The sequence below is a fragment of the Pleurotus ostreatus genome, assembly GCF_014466165.1.
Source record: "Pleurotus ostreatus strain PC9 chromosome Unknown scaffold_5, whole genome shotgun sequence".
Classification (NCBI taxonomy): Eukaryota; Fungi; Basidiomycota; class Agaricomycetes; order Agaricales; family Pleurotaceae; genus Pleurotus; species Pleurotus ostreatus.
This window is the reverse complement of record NW_023503160.1, coordinates 2,618,106-2,636,577: the sequence shown is the minus strand read 5'-3', so window position 1 is coordinate 2,636,577 and position 18,472 is coordinate 2,618,106. Positions and strand designations below refer to the sequence as shown.

General features: G+C 51.3%; 9 protein-coding genes across 9 annotated transcripts; 7 read left to right on the top strand and 2 right to left on the bottom strand.

Annotated features, from left to right (window-relative positions):
- Positions 1 to 525: 525 nt before the first annotated feature.
- On the top strand, positions 526 to 2,755 carry PC9H_007980 (uncharacterized protein; the record flags this gene model as incomplete). The annotated part of the gene is made up of 10 exons (XM_036777500.1): positions 526 to 645; positions 695 to 759; positions 919 to 1,050; positions 1,113 to 1,131; positions 1,175 to 1,536; positions 1,590 to 2,124; positions 2,180 to 2,225; positions 2,281 to 2,398; positions 2,468 to 2,563; positions 2,617 to 2,755. 10 exons carry the CDS (start codon positions 526 to 528, stop codon positions 2,753 to 2,755), a joined length of 1,632 nt encoding a protein of 543 aa, XP_036631120.1.
- A 440-nt stretch (positions 2,756 to 3,195) lies between these two features.
- Positions 3,196 to 3,880, top strand: PC9H_007979 (uncharacterized protein; the record flags this gene model as incomplete). Its single annotated transcript, XM_036777499.1, has 3 exons — positions 3,196 to 3,600; positions 3,659 to 3,721; positions 3,785 to 3,880. The coding sequence occupies 3 exons, from the start codon at positions 3,196 to 3,198 to the stop codon at positions 3,878 to 3,880; spliced, it is 564 nt and encodes a 187-aa protein (XP_036631119.1).
- A 513-nt stretch (positions 3,881 to 4,393) lies between these two features.
- PC9H_007978 (uncharacterized protein) lies at positions 4,394 to 5,709 on the top strand (the record flags this gene model as incomplete). The annotated part of the gene is made up of 2 exons (XM_036777498.1): positions 4,394 to 5,192; positions 5,255 to 5,709. The coding sequence occupies 2 exons, from the start codon at positions 4,394 to 4,396 to the stop codon at positions 5,707 to 5,709; spliced, it is 1,254 nt and encodes a 417-aa protein (XP_036631118.1).
- Positions 5,710 to 6,180: 471 nt separating this feature from the next.
- On the top strand, positions 6,181 to 10,538 carry PC9H_007977 (uncharacterized protein; the record flags this gene model as incomplete). Its single annotated transcript, XM_036777497.1, has 13 exons — positions 6,181 to 6,738; positions 6,791 to 6,884; positions 6,944 to 8,193; positions 8,244 to 8,440; positions 8,493 to 8,905; positions 8,957 to 9,046; positions 9,099 to 9,188; positions 9,239 to 9,284; positions 9,338 to 9,494; positions 9,548 to 9,581; positions 9,637 to 9,647; positions 9,698 to 9,748; positions 9,801 to 10,538. The coding sequence occupies 13 exons, from the start codon at positions 6,181 to 6,183 to the stop codon at positions 10,536 to 10,538; spliced, it is 3,729 nt and encodes a 1,242-aa protein (XP_036631117.1).
- A 313-nt stretch (positions 10,539 to 10,851) lies between these two features.
- Positions 10,852 to 11,163, top strand: PC9H_007976 (uncharacterized protein; the record flags this gene model as incomplete). Its single annotated transcript, XM_036777496.1, has 1 exon — positions 10,852 to 11,163. One exon carries the CDS (start codon positions 10,852 to 10,854, stop codon positions 11,161 to 11,163), a length of 312 nt encoding a protein of 103 aa, XP_036631116.1.
- Positions 11,164 to 11,392: 229 nt separating this feature from the next.
- On the bottom strand, positions 11,393 to 12,372 carry PC9H_007975 (uncharacterized protein; the record flags this gene model as incomplete). The annotated part of the gene is made up of 2 exons (XM_036777495.1): positions 11,393 to 12,294; positions 12,348 to 12,372. The coding sequence occupies 2 exons, from the start codon at positions 12,370 to 12,372 to the stop codon at positions 11,393 to 11,395; spliced, it is 927 nt and encodes a 308-aa protein (XP_036631115.1).
- A 179-nt stretch (positions 12,373 to 12,551) lies between these two features.
- TIM22 (Mitochondrial import inner membrane translocase subunit tim22) lies at positions 12,552 to 13,229 on the top strand (the record flags this gene model as incomplete). Its single annotated transcript, XM_036777494.1, has 3 exons — positions 12,552 to 12,738; positions 12,794 to 13,002; positions 13,062 to 13,229. The coding sequence occupies 3 exons, from the start codon at positions 12,552 to 12,554 to the stop codon at positions 13,227 to 13,229; spliced, it is 564 nt and encodes a 187-aa protein (XP_036631114.1).
- A 460-nt stretch (positions 13,230 to 13,689) lies between these two features.
- On the bottom strand, positions 13,690 to 16,222 carry PC9H_007973 (uncharacterized protein; the record flags this gene model as incomplete). The annotated part of the gene is made up of 6 exons (XM_036777493.1): positions 13,690 to 14,031; positions 14,092 to 14,519; positions 14,570 to 15,196; positions 15,269 to 15,369; positions 15,437 to 15,947; positions 16,012 to 16,222. 6 exons carry the CDS (start codon positions 16,220 to 16,222, stop codon positions 13,690 to 13,692), a joined length of 2,220 nt encoding a protein of 739 aa, XP_036631113.1.
- Positions 16,223 to 16,987: 765 nt separating this feature from the next.
- PC9H_007972 (uncharacterized protein) lies at positions 16,988 to 17,783 on the top strand (the record flags this gene model as incomplete). The annotated part of the gene is made up of 4 exons (XM_036777492.1): positions 16,988 to 17,014; positions 17,068 to 17,203; positions 17,277 to 17,542; positions 17,604 to 17,783. The coding sequence occupies 4 exons, from the start codon at positions 16,988 to 16,990 to the stop codon at positions 17,781 to 17,783; spliced, it is 609 nt and encodes a 202-aa protein (XP_036631112.1).
- Positions 17,784 to 18,472: the final 689 nt, after the last annotated feature.

Here is an 18,472-nt window from a genome sequence, read left to right as displayed (position 1 = left end):
TGGCACTTTGTTTTGTACCGAGAAACTCGAAAAGTGGTCATACGGTCACTTGCGCCGAAATCCATGACATGAGGTCGAGTAAGTAACCTTAGCAAGTGTCCTGGTTCAGAGAGTGCCCGGTGCCGGTGACTTAGCGTTTGCTTCCGAAGGCGTGGGAAATATGCGCATATCCCGCCGGCTAACCGGCCCTGCAAAATGATCAACTTGAACGACCTCCTATTCCTCATCGCTCCGAGGTCCGCAGCCCTATGGGATCCCGGGCTCTGGAGAATCCTTGCAGTTGCCTGCAAAAGGACGCGAACGTGCTTCCAGAGCTCGTCGCTTTGAGGAACATGTGTTGTGTTCTCGACGTCTGGTTGGTGCGCTAATTGCAGTAGAACACAATCACCATATGGTCGGACATACGTGACTTGGAACTCTAAGCCCGCAATCTCAAATAGTATACGTTGCTGACTGGACTGAAGTGGGTACCAAGCCTTGTGCTTATACTCCCATCGCCTCTGCTGTCTTCGTGCGGAAACCATCATGTCCCCCTCGAATGGCCTTGTGTGCTTCACAAACTGCTTATTGCCTCTTGAAGATGGCAGTCTTATTGAGAAAGATCTGTGGATCGATGAACGACAAGGGACTATACTCGATGCTCAGGTGAGCCTTGTGGGCCGTGCTATCTAACTGTGGCTTATCAGTGATGTAGAAAACATTCTTCATTAGACAGGAACGTCCAGACAGGATCATTGATCTTGGAGGCAATATTTTGAGGTAAGTAGAGTAAAGCCCAGTCCCGTAAGCAGAGGGCACAGTCACATATTTGTCTACCCCATGATTGCTTTTCGTGTGCCGACTTTGCTCCACTGTACCTTCTATAGTTTTCTGCGATCAGTGTCCGGAACTTAACAAAAGCTAACTTCTGCGTCATAGCCCGGGCCTCCTGGACATTCAACTTAATGGCGCTTATGGATTTGACTTCTCCGTCTACGAGGGTGACGACGATGCCTATCGTGCCGGTATGCAGCTCGTGGCCGAGAAGATTGTTGAGACTGGAGTTACCGCGTATGTCCTGCCCACACATTGCCTGCATTTCTTGATGTCTCATGTTTTATCAACCAATGCAGGTTGGTACCCACGCTCATCGTAAGTCTATTAATATCACAATCAGAGCCCTATACAGATACAGACGCCCAATGCCTATCAGACTCAAGAGAAATCGCTATACCCAAAGCTTCTACGTCTGCTAAAGCCCTTCTCCACTGCTAATTCCGCCACTCTCCTTGGATGGCATGCTGAGGGGCCGTTCCTTGAATACGCGAAGCGTGGTGCACATGTGCCTTCCTTCCTTCTCGCAGCACCAGACGGAATCAAGTCTTTTGAGGAAGTCTACGGCGCTGAGAATTTGGCAGATTCTGAGGACTGGTTAATGTCTTCAGACGGTACGCGAATCGGAGTCAGGATGATCACGGCAGCACCTGAGATAGAAGGTGTTATGCAATCTATTGGTGAATTGGACAAGCGAGGCATTGTATTCTCTATCGGTCACAGGTATGGCGGTTCTGATATCTTCACTTACGTCTGTACTTATTGTCCCATGATAGTGTGGCTACCTCCGACATCGCTACAGGAGCAGTTCAGCATGGCGCTCGCCTCATTACCCACTTGTTCAATGCTATGCCTCAGTTACATCATCGTGACCCTTCGATCATCGGGCTCCTCGGGGCATCCCCTCACCTTTCCAGCTCGTTCTCCCCGATTACGGCACACTACCCTTCTCTACCCCCGTATAATCCCGCGGTCTCTACAAGCCCGGTAAAGACATCACCTACCGGTTCTCCGCCTGTTAAGGCACTCTCGCGCGCAGCATCTACGTCCTCCACCACAAGATCCATCCACGCGAAGTCAGAGGCCTTCGATGATTCCATGACGCCCCCACAAACGCCCGTCTTGGCAGCAAATCGTGCAGCAAAATTCGCCCCGTCTGGTGTTGTGACGCCACTGAGCATTGGTCATAGCAGGAAGACGAGCAGGCCTGAGTTGCATCTAGAGAAGGGCCAGATTGCTGACATGGAGTTTGAGCGGCCGTTCTATGGGCTCATCGTCGATGGTATCCATTCGCATCCCAATTCAGTTAGGGTGAGAGCATTGATAACTTTCAATGGGGATTATATGAAAAACGTCTGTCATCTAGCTCGCGTTTTCTGCATACCCCGAGGGGTGCATATTGATAACGGATGGTAAATCTCCATGTCGATTTACCGTATGAACATGACTTACACGCTTGTTTCGCAGCAATGAAAATCCTGGACCCAAACCTTAAGGATGGCATACACGAGTGGAGAGACGGCCAACGCTTTGTCAAAGAAGGTGACAAACTCTACCTCGAAGGGACAAACACCCTTGCGGGGAGGTGAGCTCCCCTTCCATTCATTCTTTACGATTTAGAAGTTATTATTAACTGATGTCACATAACCTACAGCGTCGTTACCCTCGACAAGTGCATTCGCAACTTCTCTCGCTTCACGGGCTGTTCTCTGGGAGAAGCCATCAAGTGTGCTACTTATAACCCTGCTAAGTAGGTGCCTTCCATCTATTCGACTCACTTACCGCGCTTACGACATGGTTAAGGTGTCTTGGAATCGAGCATAAGAAAGGCACTTTAAGACCCGGAGCAGATGCCGACCTCGTCGTCCTTGATCGGCAAGGTAATGTTGTCAGCACTTGGGTCAAAGGGAGGGAAGTTTGGAGCAGGCCTCAAGCTGCGTAACTACTTCGAGTCTGGAGTCTGTCTAATGAGAAAGGATGTATGTGATGTTTATAAATTCATTCTTAATCATCATCGGAAAACTACGCAGCGTTTACCCGTAACGAGCCCCCTCCCCAAGATGACCGTCGTGTGCTCCACCGAGCACAGCGCTTCCTAAGCAATTTAAACAACCGAGGAAGTAAACTCGTGCCGAATGACTTCGGAGTCCGAAATTCGACGTAATAGCCAATTACACCAATCGGTAACACGGCGCAGCGAATTTGAGCCCATACGTGCCTCAGAACGTTACACTTCGGCATGCGACCCACTACGGCTTGGACGTTTTCTTGTGCGGTCGCCGAACGCTTTCGTATGCGCCCTCTCATGTTTTCTTAAGGACCGACGCGACGCCGCCACAGCCCATTCTTCCCCCTTGAATTATACTAATCAACGTGCAAGACATGTACCGTGGATATTGGGCCTATCCGTACCGCTTCCACGCTGGCCCCTCTCGCTTCGTCTGGTTCTCATTCGGCGCAATAGTCGCCACAATATGGGCTAAACGGATGGAATGCTATACTCAAGGCCGCTCTTACGGGCATTGCTACCGCGTGCCACCACATTACCTTCCTCCGCCCACACCACCGACACCACGCACGCCTGAAACTACCGAGGAACCAAGTCGCTGGAGTGCCGACGTCTCGAATGTCTCGAGCATGGTCAAGGGCCTTCCGCAGACGATCAACAACATCCCGCCGGCAGACGATTCGGGGTTGCCAAGGTCATTCGGCGAGAGATTGCAGCAGGAGAAGTGGGAGGAAGAGAAGGAGCGGATGCTGGAGCTGGGCAGGCAGGCAGGCGATAGTGTTCGTACTCTCATCTCATCTTGTTCGAACGAAACTCACAGTCGACTTGAATGTCTAGATGGCCGAGATATCCGAAGCCACATTGGACTCCGTGTTGAGCGCTATCGAAGCCTTGAAGAATGTATGTAGCTGTGTCCCTTCAGTTCATTCCGACATGTGGCTGACGTTACTTCTGCGACAAAAGAAAGTGACCATGCATAGAATCCAGAGAGAAGAACAGCGCAAGAAACTCGAAAAGGAAGTTGAACAGGAGAAGTCCAAGCCCTTCCGCTGGGTATAATATCACGCAAAATGTATCATAGCTCGTTCGGACTCGGACATCCCCCCATTAAATTAATCATAGGTATATGTTGTAATACGTTCATTGAAGCTCAACCTCTTTTCAGTCTTTCTTCCTCTCTTCCTTTCTGATGGCGGTTAAACATTGCAGTCGTTCACCCAGATCCACTCATCCATTCATACCAGGTATCTTGCAGGTACAAATGCACGGACATAGGGGTTCAACGTTCAACGTTCAGTTCGCTTGGTGTATGTGAGTTAGATGAGGTTCGAACGCTCAGGGGTTCGAAGAAGTCTTGGTCCATACTGGACCCTTCACCCGAGCTCAAGCTGGGTTCAACCTCCCTCAGAAGGCGAGCATCCAGCAACGTCTAAAGCCTGAAGCTGAAGCCCGGACATAACTTGGCGGATTTCCTTTCGATGTGAGTTATGATATTCAGTATCCACTTAGATCCAATGCTGGAGAATGGAGTCAGTTTCTACCAGGACTTCCCACGATATCTGGAGTGCGACTATGACCATAGAACAAACATCGATACGACTCCCCGTGGAACTCTTTTTGCAAATCATCCCATACCTCTACAATCACACGTCGCCCAGGGAAGAATGGGACTTCAGTTACCCTTCAGAGACCCGAGGTCGCATATCTCCTTCCCTGCTTGCTTGCTCCCTCGTATGCCACACATGGAACGATATATGTCGACCTCTCATCTTCCGCTCGATTCACGTAGATTGCAACGAGTCCGTAGCTCGCAGCAGCTTAGACTTCCTCCATTTCACAGCACCCCATCTCTGCAAGGACATCCTCGGGTTGCATCTGGACTTGAGCACTGAAACAACAGAGGTCCCGCAATGGATAGATGTCTGCCTCGGCCGCTTCACGAAACTCCGCGAGCTAGAGCTGCGATACTGGTCAGATGTGGAGTCGATATCGCGCGCATCGTTACTGCGGGGAATCACATCGATGCTTGCCGGCGCCAGCCTCAAACGCCTTGCCCTAGTAGATTGGGCCAGGTCCGCCAACAATCCCAAAGATCTGCTTCTCATCCTGTCGGCCTGTTCGGCTACCCTCGAGTACCTTATGATCGACAGCCTTCCGAGGGGGTCCAGCCATACGACGCCAATTGTCCCATCGGTTGTGCGTATGGAGGCTCTTCGCAGGATAGAGCTATACAAATTCCCCACGCCGTTCACCCGATCAATCACCATCGAGTGCCCGAACCTGGAAACCTTCGCCATATCATGCAATGAGCAGGTCCCTTGGGAGCTGCCATCGTGGATCCCAGAGCGCATCCCTAAGCTCGAGCTACAATGTAAAGTCTGATTTATAGTCCTTTATCTCCGACCTAGAATATATAATGCTCTCTCTCTCCAGCTACGTATCGATATACCCTTCTCCAGTTCAGGTGGCCGATATACCCTTCCAGCCTGACGATCCAGTTGATGCCATTTGGCATTACGTGGCCACCGGACGACTTCCTCGCCCTCCTGCCGTTTTTCGATTGCCTCCGCCACCTCACAATCAAAGTCTTCAGCAGCGTACGCGCACTTCAGCCCCCGTTCCCCGAATCTACGCACTACGATGCACTATGTCATCTCTTACAATCGCTTCAACGCCCGACACTGCTGAAACGCATCATCATCACCGTCGAAAACCGGGCCCCCACGCCTCTCGAAGGAGATGAACTGGAGGGGATCAGGGTGCGAGAGAATGCGAGGCTGGAGAAGGCGTTTGCGCCGTTTTTGAAATCGGGGACATTATCGGTGCAAGTAGTGCTTCTGCATTGGGGCGAGAGTGGGCGCGAGGTCCTCGTGCGATGCGGTACGTAAAGCAGATAGACTCGGCACTACGAACTCTAGTGCGTTCGTCATACATTCAGGTTGGTTTGCAGAACTGCTGCTTTATATTTACGAACAACGGCAACGGGGTGGGCGTTGCTGGGTATATGAATTGGTCGACTTACGACTCCCCAGATGGACATTGTGACGGCCCGGGCCTTGCTGGTTCCCGCCTGCAAACCCTGTTATGCAGAAACTCGAAGGGGGATGCCACCGCGTGACAGTGAATGGATTGTAGATACACGCACAATAACTATATGATTCACTGTAGAGTGAACAAAAGCCCTAATTACTCCACGAAGTCTATAAATGTCACCAGACCCCATAGTAAAGAATCTTACGTTACCGACAGAAGCACCTAACCATGGCTTTCAACACAAAATCTGGCGGCGCTAAGGCATTGATTCAACCGTAGGGAGTTGTTCCTCACAAGCAAACGTAACGCTATCAAAACGTTATCGCATGAATCTCAACATCCAGTACATTCCTAGGGAGGCGAGTAAATGGGACGTGACGCGAAAACTTGCGGAAGTCCTCCACTCAGATGAGTTCAGCCGACGCGAGCCTGGCGAGCGTGCTCTCAACTTCAGAATTTCGCTCGGAGATAGCAAGCTAGGTGGCGTACGGAACGATGGCAGCGGTGTGCTCACCCTCCCCGATACCTCGGTGGGCGACCGATTCTTGAGATATGTCAAGGATCGGCCTATCAAGATGGGGAAACAGCGCCTTCGCTTTTATCGCTCTGGACAACCATCAGATTGGTTGGCGAAGACATTGGAGAGGACGCATTACGTGGATCCCGATGTGGAAGAGCGCCACGAAGCCATCAACACCAGCCTGGGCGACGCCCTTCGCGTTGACGCGATCCAGTTCGGCATATTCTACCGACCCTCGTATCCGCGCCACGACAAGGACCGTCTGGTCCCAAGGGCATTCTCGATCGAGTGGGAGAAGGATCTTGTCAGCTCAAGTTCGGGATGGTTGTATTTCTCCTACGACCACAAGCTGCTGTATATCGAGGTGAGCCGTCGTATGCATATCCTGTGGCGTTTTTGCTGGAGTTGCCGTCTAGGTCGGGGACTCGGCGTACGAAAGTCGTGGATTCAGAATTTCCATCCCCTTTCATAGCATCAAGGTGATTGGAGTGGGGTACGACGGAAAACCATGTAAGTTTCAGCGATCGGAGGCCTCACACCTGACATGCGCTGATCCAAACGTCCTCCAGACTTGTGCTTCGACACCCATACTCCTCCTATACTCGAAAGCATAGAGTTCTATCGCGCACTCAAAGGTGATCGCAGCGATGGGAAAAAGGTCAGACGGCGAGTGGGATCGCTCGACGAGGGACACGCTGCCGTCGCGCCATTTGCACACCAGCTCCGACTCGTCTTGTTCCGCCACCACAATGAGGACTCGCTCGAGCACTTCATTTCCCTGTGTAAAAATGCGGAACTGGAGACGCAGAAACTCATCATCCGCTGCGACGCGCCGGGCCGCGAGATCGATGCGCACCGGAAATACTTCTTCGCGTCGACTCGTCGGCAAAAGCGGCTGTATCAAATGGGCCTGTGGATCAAGTCCATGCCGTGGGCCGTTTCTTTTCAGATTGAACATCTGATGCGCAACGGGCTGCTGAACACGGAGGACTTGCTGGATAGCCTGAGGCCTTATATCGATTCCCTCTCTTCGCAACATGCCGACGACAATGGCGCGTATGTCGGTGATTTCCTACGCCACTACGGAGACGCGCTACAAGCCAAACCGGCTCGGCAGTCACCATTGGCGTGCTTCCAGCGGGCATTGGGGCTATGGAACCCTCTCAACGCAAAGCTACCACCGGGCGAGTTCAACTGTTGTCACGTCACTTTTACTCCGACTCGCCTACTTCTCGAAGGGCCTTATCCAATTCAGTCCAACAGAGTGATACGCCAATATAGCGGCCATGAAGAGCACTTTATCCGTGTCGACTTTCGCGATGAGGACATGCTCCAGTACCGATGGGACCGTGCCGTCGACGGTGCCTCGTTCGTTCGGGAGAGAGTCGGGCCTACATTGAAGGAAGGCTTCGAGCTGGGCGGCAGGCGGTTCGAGTTCCTCGCGTATTCTTCATCTGCGCTCAGGGAGCACGCCGTGTGGTTCATGAATCCGTTCCAAGACGAGCAAACTGGTCGTTGGGTTACATCTGAGGCCATCCGGCAAGCACAAGGCGATTTCAATGATCTAGGGAATAAGAAGTTTTACCTACTAGACCAGCCCTCGAAGTATGCTGCGCGCTTGGCACAAGCCTTTACCGCGACGGATCCTTCGGTAGACCTGAGGCGCTACCAGTGGCAACAAGTCGAAGATATACCGTCACCTGCAGAAGCTGTATTCACCGATGGGTGTGGTACAATATCACACGCGCTTGCAGTCATGATTTGGGCAGCACTTCTCGTAGCAAAGCGCGTGCACGAGAACGCTACCATGTCTACCATTGTAAGATTCCAGTCACTCCCATTTCAATGCTACTGACGTTGGTTCTACAGTTTCAAATTCGATTCTTGGGATACAAGGGTGTTGTCAGCGTTGATCGGAATCTAGACAAGCGCAAGGACGGCGTCCTCATGTTGCTCCGCGACTCGATGCACAAATTCAAGCACCCACTCGAGGACGACCACGACTCAACAGCAGCTTTAGAGATAGCCCAGTGGTTTTCGTCTCCTATGCCCGCTTACCTCAACAGGTATGTACGATATCAAATTCTCGCTGTGGTTATGTCTCTAAAAGATAGACAGGCCCCTGACCATGCTGCTTGAAGACTGCGGCGTAAAGCAAGAGGCTTTTTTGGGGCTGCAGAAGCGCGCAGTTGCTCAAGCGCGGATGGTCCACGACTCCCTCGAGAAATTTGAAGGACTACTGAGGACCCACAACTTCGGGGGCGCCTTTGGGCTTTCCTACATTATAAAGAACATAAGAAACCTCGGAGTTGATATCAGCTCGTCAAGCTACTTCCCATTTCTTTACGACAGCTCCTTTTTACAGCAGTTGCGGCAAGCTTTGATGCTTCATCTCCTCGTGCAGATCAAACATGAGGCAAGGATACTGATTCCTGAGAGCTACCTGCTTGTAGGTGTGGCTGATGAGGGTCCAGCGTACGTCAACGCAGGCCATAGTAACGTTTACACCCTTGAAGAGGGCCTGATATATGGTAATCGCTAATTCTTCTATCTATCTTGAGCTAGCATGGACACCTTTCTAGCATGCATACAAAACACTGGCGATGAGGAACCAACATGGCTCACCGGCTCATGCATTGTAGGCAGAAGTCCTGTCGTCCACCCTGGCGACGGTAAGAGGCGAACCAATTGAATGTTCATGATTGTCTGTTAATATTTACGCAGTGCAAAGAGTTACTGCCATCGGGAAACCGCCCGAGGGTAAGATATGCTCTTTTGCCGGTCTGAAGAACGTCGTGGTGTTTGCTTCGAAGGGTAGGGCTCACCCCTGCCCAAGCTTGTATCTTCTATGACCTGTGTTTCAGGACGCCGACCGCTGCCATCTTGCCTCGGCGGAGGGGACCTGGATGGGTAGGTCAGCTGGTCCTCCTACTCAGCCACGAACGTTGACCCAAACTTGTTAGGGATACTTACTTCGTCATACAGTACCCCCAGTTGTTGGCACCCAAACGGTTCGACCCTGCGTCCTACGCAGCCATCGAACCTAAAAAACTAGAGCGTGATTGCACTATAGACGACGTTTGTGACTTTGTGGTGGAGTATATCAATTCAGACGTCTTGGTGCGAAAATCGACCTGTTCAATATCTTCGAGCACTTACCGTGATATCTCAAGGGTCTCGTTTCGGATAGACATCTCATTATTGCAGGTAAGTGAACTGGTCACTTTCCTGAGCGGAATTTGATGTGCCCGTCCCTCTTTAGATCAATCCAAGGTAATCTCCTCGTTATTAAAGGCATCTCCGATTCTGACCATTTTATACAGAAAGGCAGCAATGATCCCGATTGTCTGAAGCTGGCACACTTACATTCAATGGTTTGTTTCCAATACATTATTATGTTCAATCAATGCCTTATCTCCATCTTAGGCTGTCGACTACGCCAAACATGGGAATCCCCTCGACATCGACGAAGACGGCCCTAACCCCCTTCCCAAAACCTTGATACGATGCAAGCCTGACTGGCATGCTAAAGAAGTAGTGGCCGTCCGGCAAACGGACTACTACGAATCAGACCGGGCGCTGGGACATATGTACCGGGCGGTTACCTTAGAGGACCCCGAGTTCAATGCCTACATTAAACCGGATGCCCCAGACCTTGACCAAAACACCCTCCTCCTGAAGCTGCACCCGATAGTGCAGAAGTACATCACGGCATACCGAGACCCCAACTGGTCGTGCAAGGAAACAAAAGTCCTATACGAAAAATACAGAGACGAATTGCGTTATATATGCGGCACCCACACACTTACCAACGAGGCAGGAACAAAATTGACTGAAATCGAGGTTGTTTTGGGCATCATATTGGCCAAAAGCATGCAGAAATCGTGGAAGTCGAATCGGTCGTATCGCATGAGACGCCATATGGACGTCTTGGTGAAGGACGTTCGACGACAGTTGTTTGATGAGATGAACTCGAGAGAGGGTTTGGAAAGAGGGTGGAACGCATGGTTTTTCAGTCTCCTCCATCCCATTGATTTCGGGGCTAATAGCTTCGGGCTCATTGGGCTGAGGATTGTGTTCAATTGCTTAGAAAGGTTGGGGGAGGTGGTTGAGGAACCCCATGGCGTGCCTACTTCGACGAAACAAGGAGTTGGCTCCCTTTGAACATCATGTTCGGTGGCTGCTTGAGCTCCCTCTTACTAGGTATTCGTACAATCGTATTTGTAGGCAGCAGTGCCGGGATTAGGCAGGAAGGAGATACGCAGAAATATAACTCAAAGCAAGGGTGCTCCTCTGTCCCGCTGCTTTGTTTTACAGGTCAGTGCAAAGTACGGAATGACGCATATGCTCGAGTCGCAGAAAGCAATTGCCACTGAGCCACTTCGGAAACCTATATAAGTGGGCAAGAGGGAATCCAGCCCCTCAGCATCTCGCTAAATCATCTCATCGCCCCATCATCTATATAGCAATAACCGCCATGCCTACGCCAAACTTGTCGCCCAGACGTGCTGGCAAAAAAGCCGCCAAGGAACAACAACTCTATCTGCACCCAGCGCGTAAACATTTGCTCGCCCTCCAAAACGGTAACTGGAGAACGGGACGCGCGGGAGCGAGAGCTGCAGAGACTGCTGTCGGAGGTGGCGAGGGGAAAAAAGGTCATGCAGAGGTCGCGAACCTCTGCAAGCAACTCGAGGCAATTTGCGCCAATCCTCGGTACGGCTACGTCAAAGGCTCTTTCCTGGCCGAGGAGATCAAGCAGTTCCGAACCTATGTGGAGTCTGAGCTATAAATGCGCCGAGTTTGTACGTTGCTTTACGATGGCGTGGCCTGACTACCCAAGGATTCCTGTCATCTTCCGTCTGCTAGTTTGTGTACATCGTACGCCGTCGCGATTATCTGTACTCCATCCATCGTCTTCCCTTCCCTCCCCGAAGTGTATCGAGATCGTTGCAAAAGCGATTTGTATTTGGTGTCCTGGATATAGTGTACACAGTCGAGTCGCCCGTATTACCCAAAGCCTAAAGTATGAATGGTATCACGATCTTCCTTTGCTTGGGATAGCTGTCGCTGAACTTGTTATGGTACCAAAGGTGGCCCTTGTAAGCCCGAGGAAACATAGTGAGAAGTTCCAAGGCGACGAATAGATATGGCGGTGTCAACGTCGGCCAGAAGGTATTGTCGAGAGACGGTAGAGTCAATAACGAGGACGCAGACAAGCCCGACACATCAGGAAGTGTAGGAAACGGGGACGTGGCCATGGCGAACCCGAGCCATTCAATCCATTCGCAGAAGTAGTTGGGGAAAGTGACGTATTCGAATAACAGGCCGTATGGAATAGCGTAGTGCTCTCCTTTGGGCTTGTTGGCGGTCTCTTTGGCTTTGGCTTTTGATTTCGCTTTACGACGAATATTCATGAGAATTTCGTCGTGGATGACGTTCCCAGCAAATCCCACGGCCCACGTAACCACCCCACAGTACCAAAGGCTAGAAGGGAGGCGATCCATGTAGGATTGAGCCTCAGCGGACGTGAGATACGTTGCCAAGAGGTAGCCGTTCATGATGTTGAAAAACATGCCACAAATGAGGACGGAAATGTGAGATTTGGAGCGAGACGGTGAACGCAACGGTGAGATTATTGCACGATTGAGATAGTGGGCCAAGAACAAAGCTATCATGAACTTCGAGCGCGGATTGAGGGAGTCTGCGACGGTTGAGTTGTTCGAGGGAAATTTGGTAGCACGGAGGATGGTAGCAATGAAGCAAGTCGGTGACACCAGCTCCATGAGTATCCAAGACCGAATCCCGTTGATATAAAGAATGGAACTGGGGTCTTCTGGGGCAAATCGACCGAACCAGGCGTTGACGAAGTACAGTAGGAAGAAAGCTACAGCCCCGAGCAGCAAGAAATACTTCCTAGTGGCTGGGCAGCGACTCCATTTGAATAAAGGTAGAAAAGATCCGCAATTGTCTCACCATCGTATAGTAGTAGTTCTTGCATCTTAGCTGAGGTCTCGTTGTGGGATTAATTGCAATTGTCGTCTGGGTTGGGTGTACGTGATCTTCGAGTTGAACTTGAAAGTAGAAAGAGTCCGAGGCCGAAAGGGATCAGTTCAGGCTGTTGCCAAGCAAATCCAAACAAAACCTTTTCTTCGGAACGTCAAGTCTGGCGTCGGGATCATGAACGGGAGGTCGCTAACGGCCTACCCAGGCTCAGCACCCATTTTCACACCCGGAAAGGAGCCTCTCCCTCCAGGTTTCACCGAAGAAGACCGTGCCCAACTTGCGCAGCAACGAAAATGGGAGGGCTACGCCGCAATGGCCATGGAATCTTGCGCGGTTAAGACCGTCCTCGCGGGGGGTGCAGGTATGCTTCAATTCGTCGCGTCCCATAGAGCTCAGTTCAACGCAGTGTGATGTAGGCTTCGGTATCGGTGCTTTCTTCTCGTTGATGTCTGCTTCATTCGCCTATGAAGACCCTTTGCTTCGGCAACAGACGCAGGCCGGAATGAAGGCCCACCAAAAGGCCAGAGAGGTCATGAAAGAGATGGGACGCGGGATGTGGTCCAGTGGGAAAGGCTTCGGAAAAGTCGGTGCATTGTTTGCTGGTATAGAGTGTGTCATAGAATCGGTGAGTACATCTCAGTCTTCCCCGGACGTGCCGTAGCTCATTGGACATACGCCTCCCAGTACCGTGCCAAAAATGATATATACAACTCAGTGTCGTCCGGGTTCCTCGCTGGTGGTGTACTAGCCAGAAACTCGGGCCCAAAGGCGGCGTTTGGAGGCGGGCTTGCCTTCGCTGCATTCTCCGCCATTATTGACTTGGCATTCCTTCGAAGAGAAACACCGGAGTGAGTTTGTTCAGCTGTACGCTAATACCGGAGGCTAACAATTCAGTAGGGAGGACTAGATCTACACCATACATACAGTACATTATTGGATTACTTCGCTTCTATCTACCCACACAATGTTAATATCTATCAATAATCCCATCTACCCTCAGTCAACGCAATTCCCAATAGTGAACGGCGGGGAACCAGCACGATCCAGGTACAGGTACCAAGAAACTGACGCTGGGAACTCGGTCGCTTGTACGTCTAGCAGCAGAGTGTCGACAGCTTGTTGAAAGAGTTAGTCGTGAGTAACAAATTCGCAGCTGTGCTATAAAGTACAGTAAATTATTGCATTGCGTTCGTTCCGTATCTACTTTAAGATATGTTTTGCGTTGCACCAATAGTCCTATCTAGTATTAGTTATACAATTAGTGGTCTGTCCCTCAGATTATCGCGACATCCCTGCCTACGTTCAATATTCGTTAATGTCCGTTCACTCCACCTCTCTCTCTAGTAACCGCGTCGTAGGAAGGTGGGACCTCCCCTGCTTCGCTTTCTTGGCCAGCGACCAGTCGTTCAAAGAGAGTATTCTGGTCGAGAAGTGTTTCATACCGCCGTGGGGTAGGTGATGACATTGCATCGACGAAAGACGATGCAACGCTAGACACCGAGGAGTCGCTCGAACGTCGCGTATTCATACGCGACAGCAAATTAGTAGCACCAGTTTTCCTGACAACACACGGACATTGTTGTTGGTCATGTATCCAATCCTCGCTCGACTCCGAGTACGGTGGGAGGGAAATCCAATCGGGGTTGCAGCGACACTACCCAGTGACGGATGTTTAGTAATTACGCAGCAGCGTGGTGTAAGAAAGGAAGCTGACCGAGAGAATCTGCACTGGCGTCTGGATAACAATATCAAACAGTTTCCTCTTCCCGGTCTTTGCATCCAAATGCTTGTCGTCCCCCCTCTCAATCCTGATGACACACTTGAGCATGTGAGTAATCACTATGTTTCCTCTTCGATTCTTGTTGGTGAAATGGAGGATGTTGCAAGATGTAGGGAGCTGGAGGTCATGATGGAATGTCCATGGTCCAGGTCCCATGAAGTTGGATGCCATTTCCGATGGATCCTCGTTTCTGGTCAAGACGGTAGACAAGGGGGACTTCTGGTAAGCCTCGACATCGTCGGAGTCCAGGGGCAAGATATGACCGCCACCCTTGCCTTCATGCTTCAATGACAGGAGAAGCGTTCGATTAATTGGATCGGTTCGAGCGATCCGCTTCATATTCGTGTAGTAATCAACGCGCTCTAAAAATGCTGAGATGGTAGGAGCAAAGAACAATCGCAAGCACTCTCACCTTCGATGTACACTCCAATTCGGTATATTCGCACTTTCGCCAGAGGCATCAAGGTGAATTGGACCGGGACCGTGCCTCCGATGTAGAAGCTTCGCCCGGAAATAGAGATGAAGTACTGCAGTTGGTCTTCCCACTGCCGCTCGACAATAATATTCTCAGTATCCTCAGTGTCGTCCGAGCCAGGGCAGCAAATAACATTGACCTCTCGGCTCGTGACGAGTTTGGACTTGAAAGCCCCTGGGCGGTGGACAGTCGCTTTGAGCTGCCATACCACGGAGCCAAAGTTGCACTGAAGCGTCGGCGGAGAATGTCCGGGTATTTGAAATGAAATGGGGTATGTATAAGTTCCTTTCTTGAACTCTTTCCAAGCGTCCTTCCTTTCCTTGTCTGACTTTATGCTGTCTGACCCAGATTTGAGCAACGTCGGACGCTCCTTCGAGACGGCTTTCCCTTTCCCTTTATCGAGGCTTCTGCCACGTCTGTGATCTCCTTCACGTTCCCTGGATTCTGGCTTACGTGGTGAAGCAGGCCTGACGGCGTCTCTGATAGCACTAGAGACGGACGCCAAGCTGAACCGGTGATGTTTCCGCCCTCTGTGGTCATGCTTGCTATCGTCATCGGGAGATACTGGGTCGCGACTGACGGATCGAGGAGAAGAAGTGCCGTTGGGAAGACTATGGTCGTGTCGACTGAGGGAACGCGGAGATGTGACGCTCATGTGAGAGTTGATGCTATTGTGATTACTTGGTCCTGGCTCATATTCTGGTATATCCTCGATACTGGGTCGACGAGAAAGGGATCTGGAGCCATCTCGTCTAGGGAAGAGGCCACCATTCAGCGACAGGCTGCTATGGCGATCTGCGCGACTTGTAGCTCGAATCAACTCTCAGGGGACAAATGGGTTGGCATGACGTACTGTGGTCGAAAAGTGCGTTTCGCAAATCCTCGAGTGTCTGGGCTGGACTCTCATCTTGGCGCAGACTTGTATGGGGCGAGTACAAAGTGCTCGCAGATCGTTCCATGGGGCTCATCAGCGGACTCGTTAATGGGCTAGCGGATTGAGGAGAATAAGGGGGTGTTTGGGTTAATCGGTGATCTTCGTGATGCGAAACAGGGTATCGCTGGAATACAGAGCTATCGAGACTTATGCGTCGAGATGCTCGGTCGGAGGTATCTGGCCTCCCTCGGTGTTCGTCCGTCCTTCGAGGGAGGGTCATGTGTTGGGGTTCATCATCCCAGTCGTCCCGGACAGCTTCATCATGGGTGCCTGGACCGATTGAAGCAGTGCGTCGTGGTGTAGGACCGGCTTTGAAGAATATAGTGGTTGCTGCAAAGACCGTGTGATCTTCAGTAACTTCCAGACGCCGTGCCCCGATCCCTACGAAATACGAGTTGAGCTGTTAGCAAAGGCGCACAGGCTACGCTGCGATAAGCCCTCTAACCTTCTGGCCAAGAGGTCGAGGTCTTGGCAGTAAGCTCAAGCTCGATACTCGATATTTTCGTTGGCTTTACGAGATCGAGAACAAGGAGCCCGCGCAATAGGGCTGGTCGTGAATCGCGACTCCTTCCTGTGAAATCGTTGGTGCGCAGGAATACAGCCGACTCTGCGAGCCTGATCGACAATGTGTTCTTCCCTGGTTTATCGGTGAACATGGGTGGAAGATAGTAAAAGTTGACATGGCGCGACCTCTGTGATTCCACCAGCTTCTGAATGGGCCTCAAGCACGTGGATGCATCGATGCCACGTGATGACGATCGGAATCCCGACTCCCGCCTCCCGCTCTGTCCCGCCCCCTTGCTTCTTGCCTCGATCTTGCTCCTTCCGACAAACCCTGGGGGGATCCGCCAAGTCACTGTTCTCTTCCTCGGAATCGTGTCTTGGGATGTCTTCTGGTCGCACCTACTCGTCTCTCACCATCGTTGCCCAATGGACGCCGTCAGGCCCAGGACCGTGTTCAACGCGCATTCCACGCCTATGTAGTACAAGGACGTGCAGACTGTCCTTGTTCGCCCGCGCATGAAGGCTTTAATAGCAGCGAAAAAGCTCCATTTCTCCGTCAGATAAGCTTTGATGGCACCTCAGCTGAAAATCTTCTCCACTTCTCTGCGCGATGTACTGGTCACCTCAGTCTTGCAGACGCGATGTTCCTCAGCAGACGCAGCATATACGAGATATCTATGTTTTCCTATCGCTCTCTGCTGCGACGATTTTGCAAAATGCTATGTCTGTTATCTGCGACCGTACGGCAGTCGCGACGTCACAGAAGCGTCATTTTGGCTCGATATGAAATGTTCCTTGCCAGAATTCTCGTCCTCGCATCAAAGTGCCCTGCACATGCAAACCACGCTTCCTGGCTTCCGACTATAAATTCTTACGCCCCACGCATTGACTAGCTTCTCCCCCTCCCATCGACCACCATGACTCCGTTCTCCGCGATCACTGCAGTACGTAGGACAGATGCCATAATGACTTGACGCGTTCTGACGGCAGAGCGTAGCTCCTGGCTTTCGTTGCGTGCGTAGCAGCCAAAGATATTTGGATCCAAGTGGGAGCGAACAAAACGAACGATGCCACGACCGTTTTCCAACCTCAACGCGTCACAGCGAAATTAGGGGATACAGTCATGTTCAACTGTACGTCTTTGGAATTTTCCGAGAGACCAATTGACAATCGCTGACTCCTGGACGCGTTTTTCTTCTTTCTCAGTCACAAATGGCAACCACTCGGCTACCCAGTCAACTTTCAGTGCCCCTTGTGTACCTGCCCATGACTCGAACGTCACCATCAACGGCTTCGACTCCTTTTTTCGCGATGCTGGTAATGGGACTGCGGTTACCATCCTTGCTGTACCCATGCTCCCCGAAAACGTGAACCACACAATGTGGTTTTATGACCGGAATTCATGTGGCGCAGGGGGCGTCGGAGTAATCAACAACGACGAAAATACAACGGAGACTCTGGACGGCTTTGAGGTAAATACCCCCTCTCTCTCTGCTTCTTATTTCTGGAGGTTGACCGCGGGTTTCCCCTCAGCGCAACGCCCTTCGTTTGAACGGTACAGCCGCGTCAAGTTCTTCGGCATCGCATTCGTCAACTGGTACCCCTACCTCGGGTTCGACTGCATCCACAGAAACTTCAAACGAGGCTCGTCACCTTATCGTTTCCACCATGACCTTCCTTGTTCCTCTCCTTGGGCTTGCGATGTTTGCCTAGTTCGTCTTGGTCGCTCTCACTCATATTATCATACCCGGACGATTTATACCTGTAACATGGTTCGATTCAATGTACCCACGGTCGCTGCCTTGATGCCTTGATATACACTATTATCTGAACATTCCCTCTCGTACCGATGCGTCCTACTTGTTGCCTCGATCACTGTCGTTGACATAAAAGCTAATACACACTCAGGGTTCCACCAGTTATCTACCAGCTTGCTCCTTTAGACTTCGGAGCTCTGACTGTGCCCGAAGACCAGCGACTCTGTGGGACTTGACCGTGGCCCCCGCCATACCCGCAAGCATTGCCTACGTTCTGGGAACATAAGCACGGCCGATATAAGTGATGTTATGTGACTCCAGGCCAGGGGCGTTGCGTATCTAGAAGTGAGTGATCTCTGCAGTCTCAGAAGCTTCCATATTGACCGACTGAGCGCCATATCAGGCGGTTGAAACATCTCGGACGCCAGCCGTGCACACCAACTACGGCGTACGTTCTAACTGAGATACGCCAATCACTACTATACGTGGTATGTCCTACTATAATCGACTCGGGGAATTTGGCGTGTAAATTTCGACGTACGTTAGCCAAGCGCAGGAGAATGGATCTCTATTCATTCAACCCTTTCCTGCCTTCCCGGTCAGATGTATAAAAGGTCCTGTCGAGTGGGTCTCGTACTTCAGCAC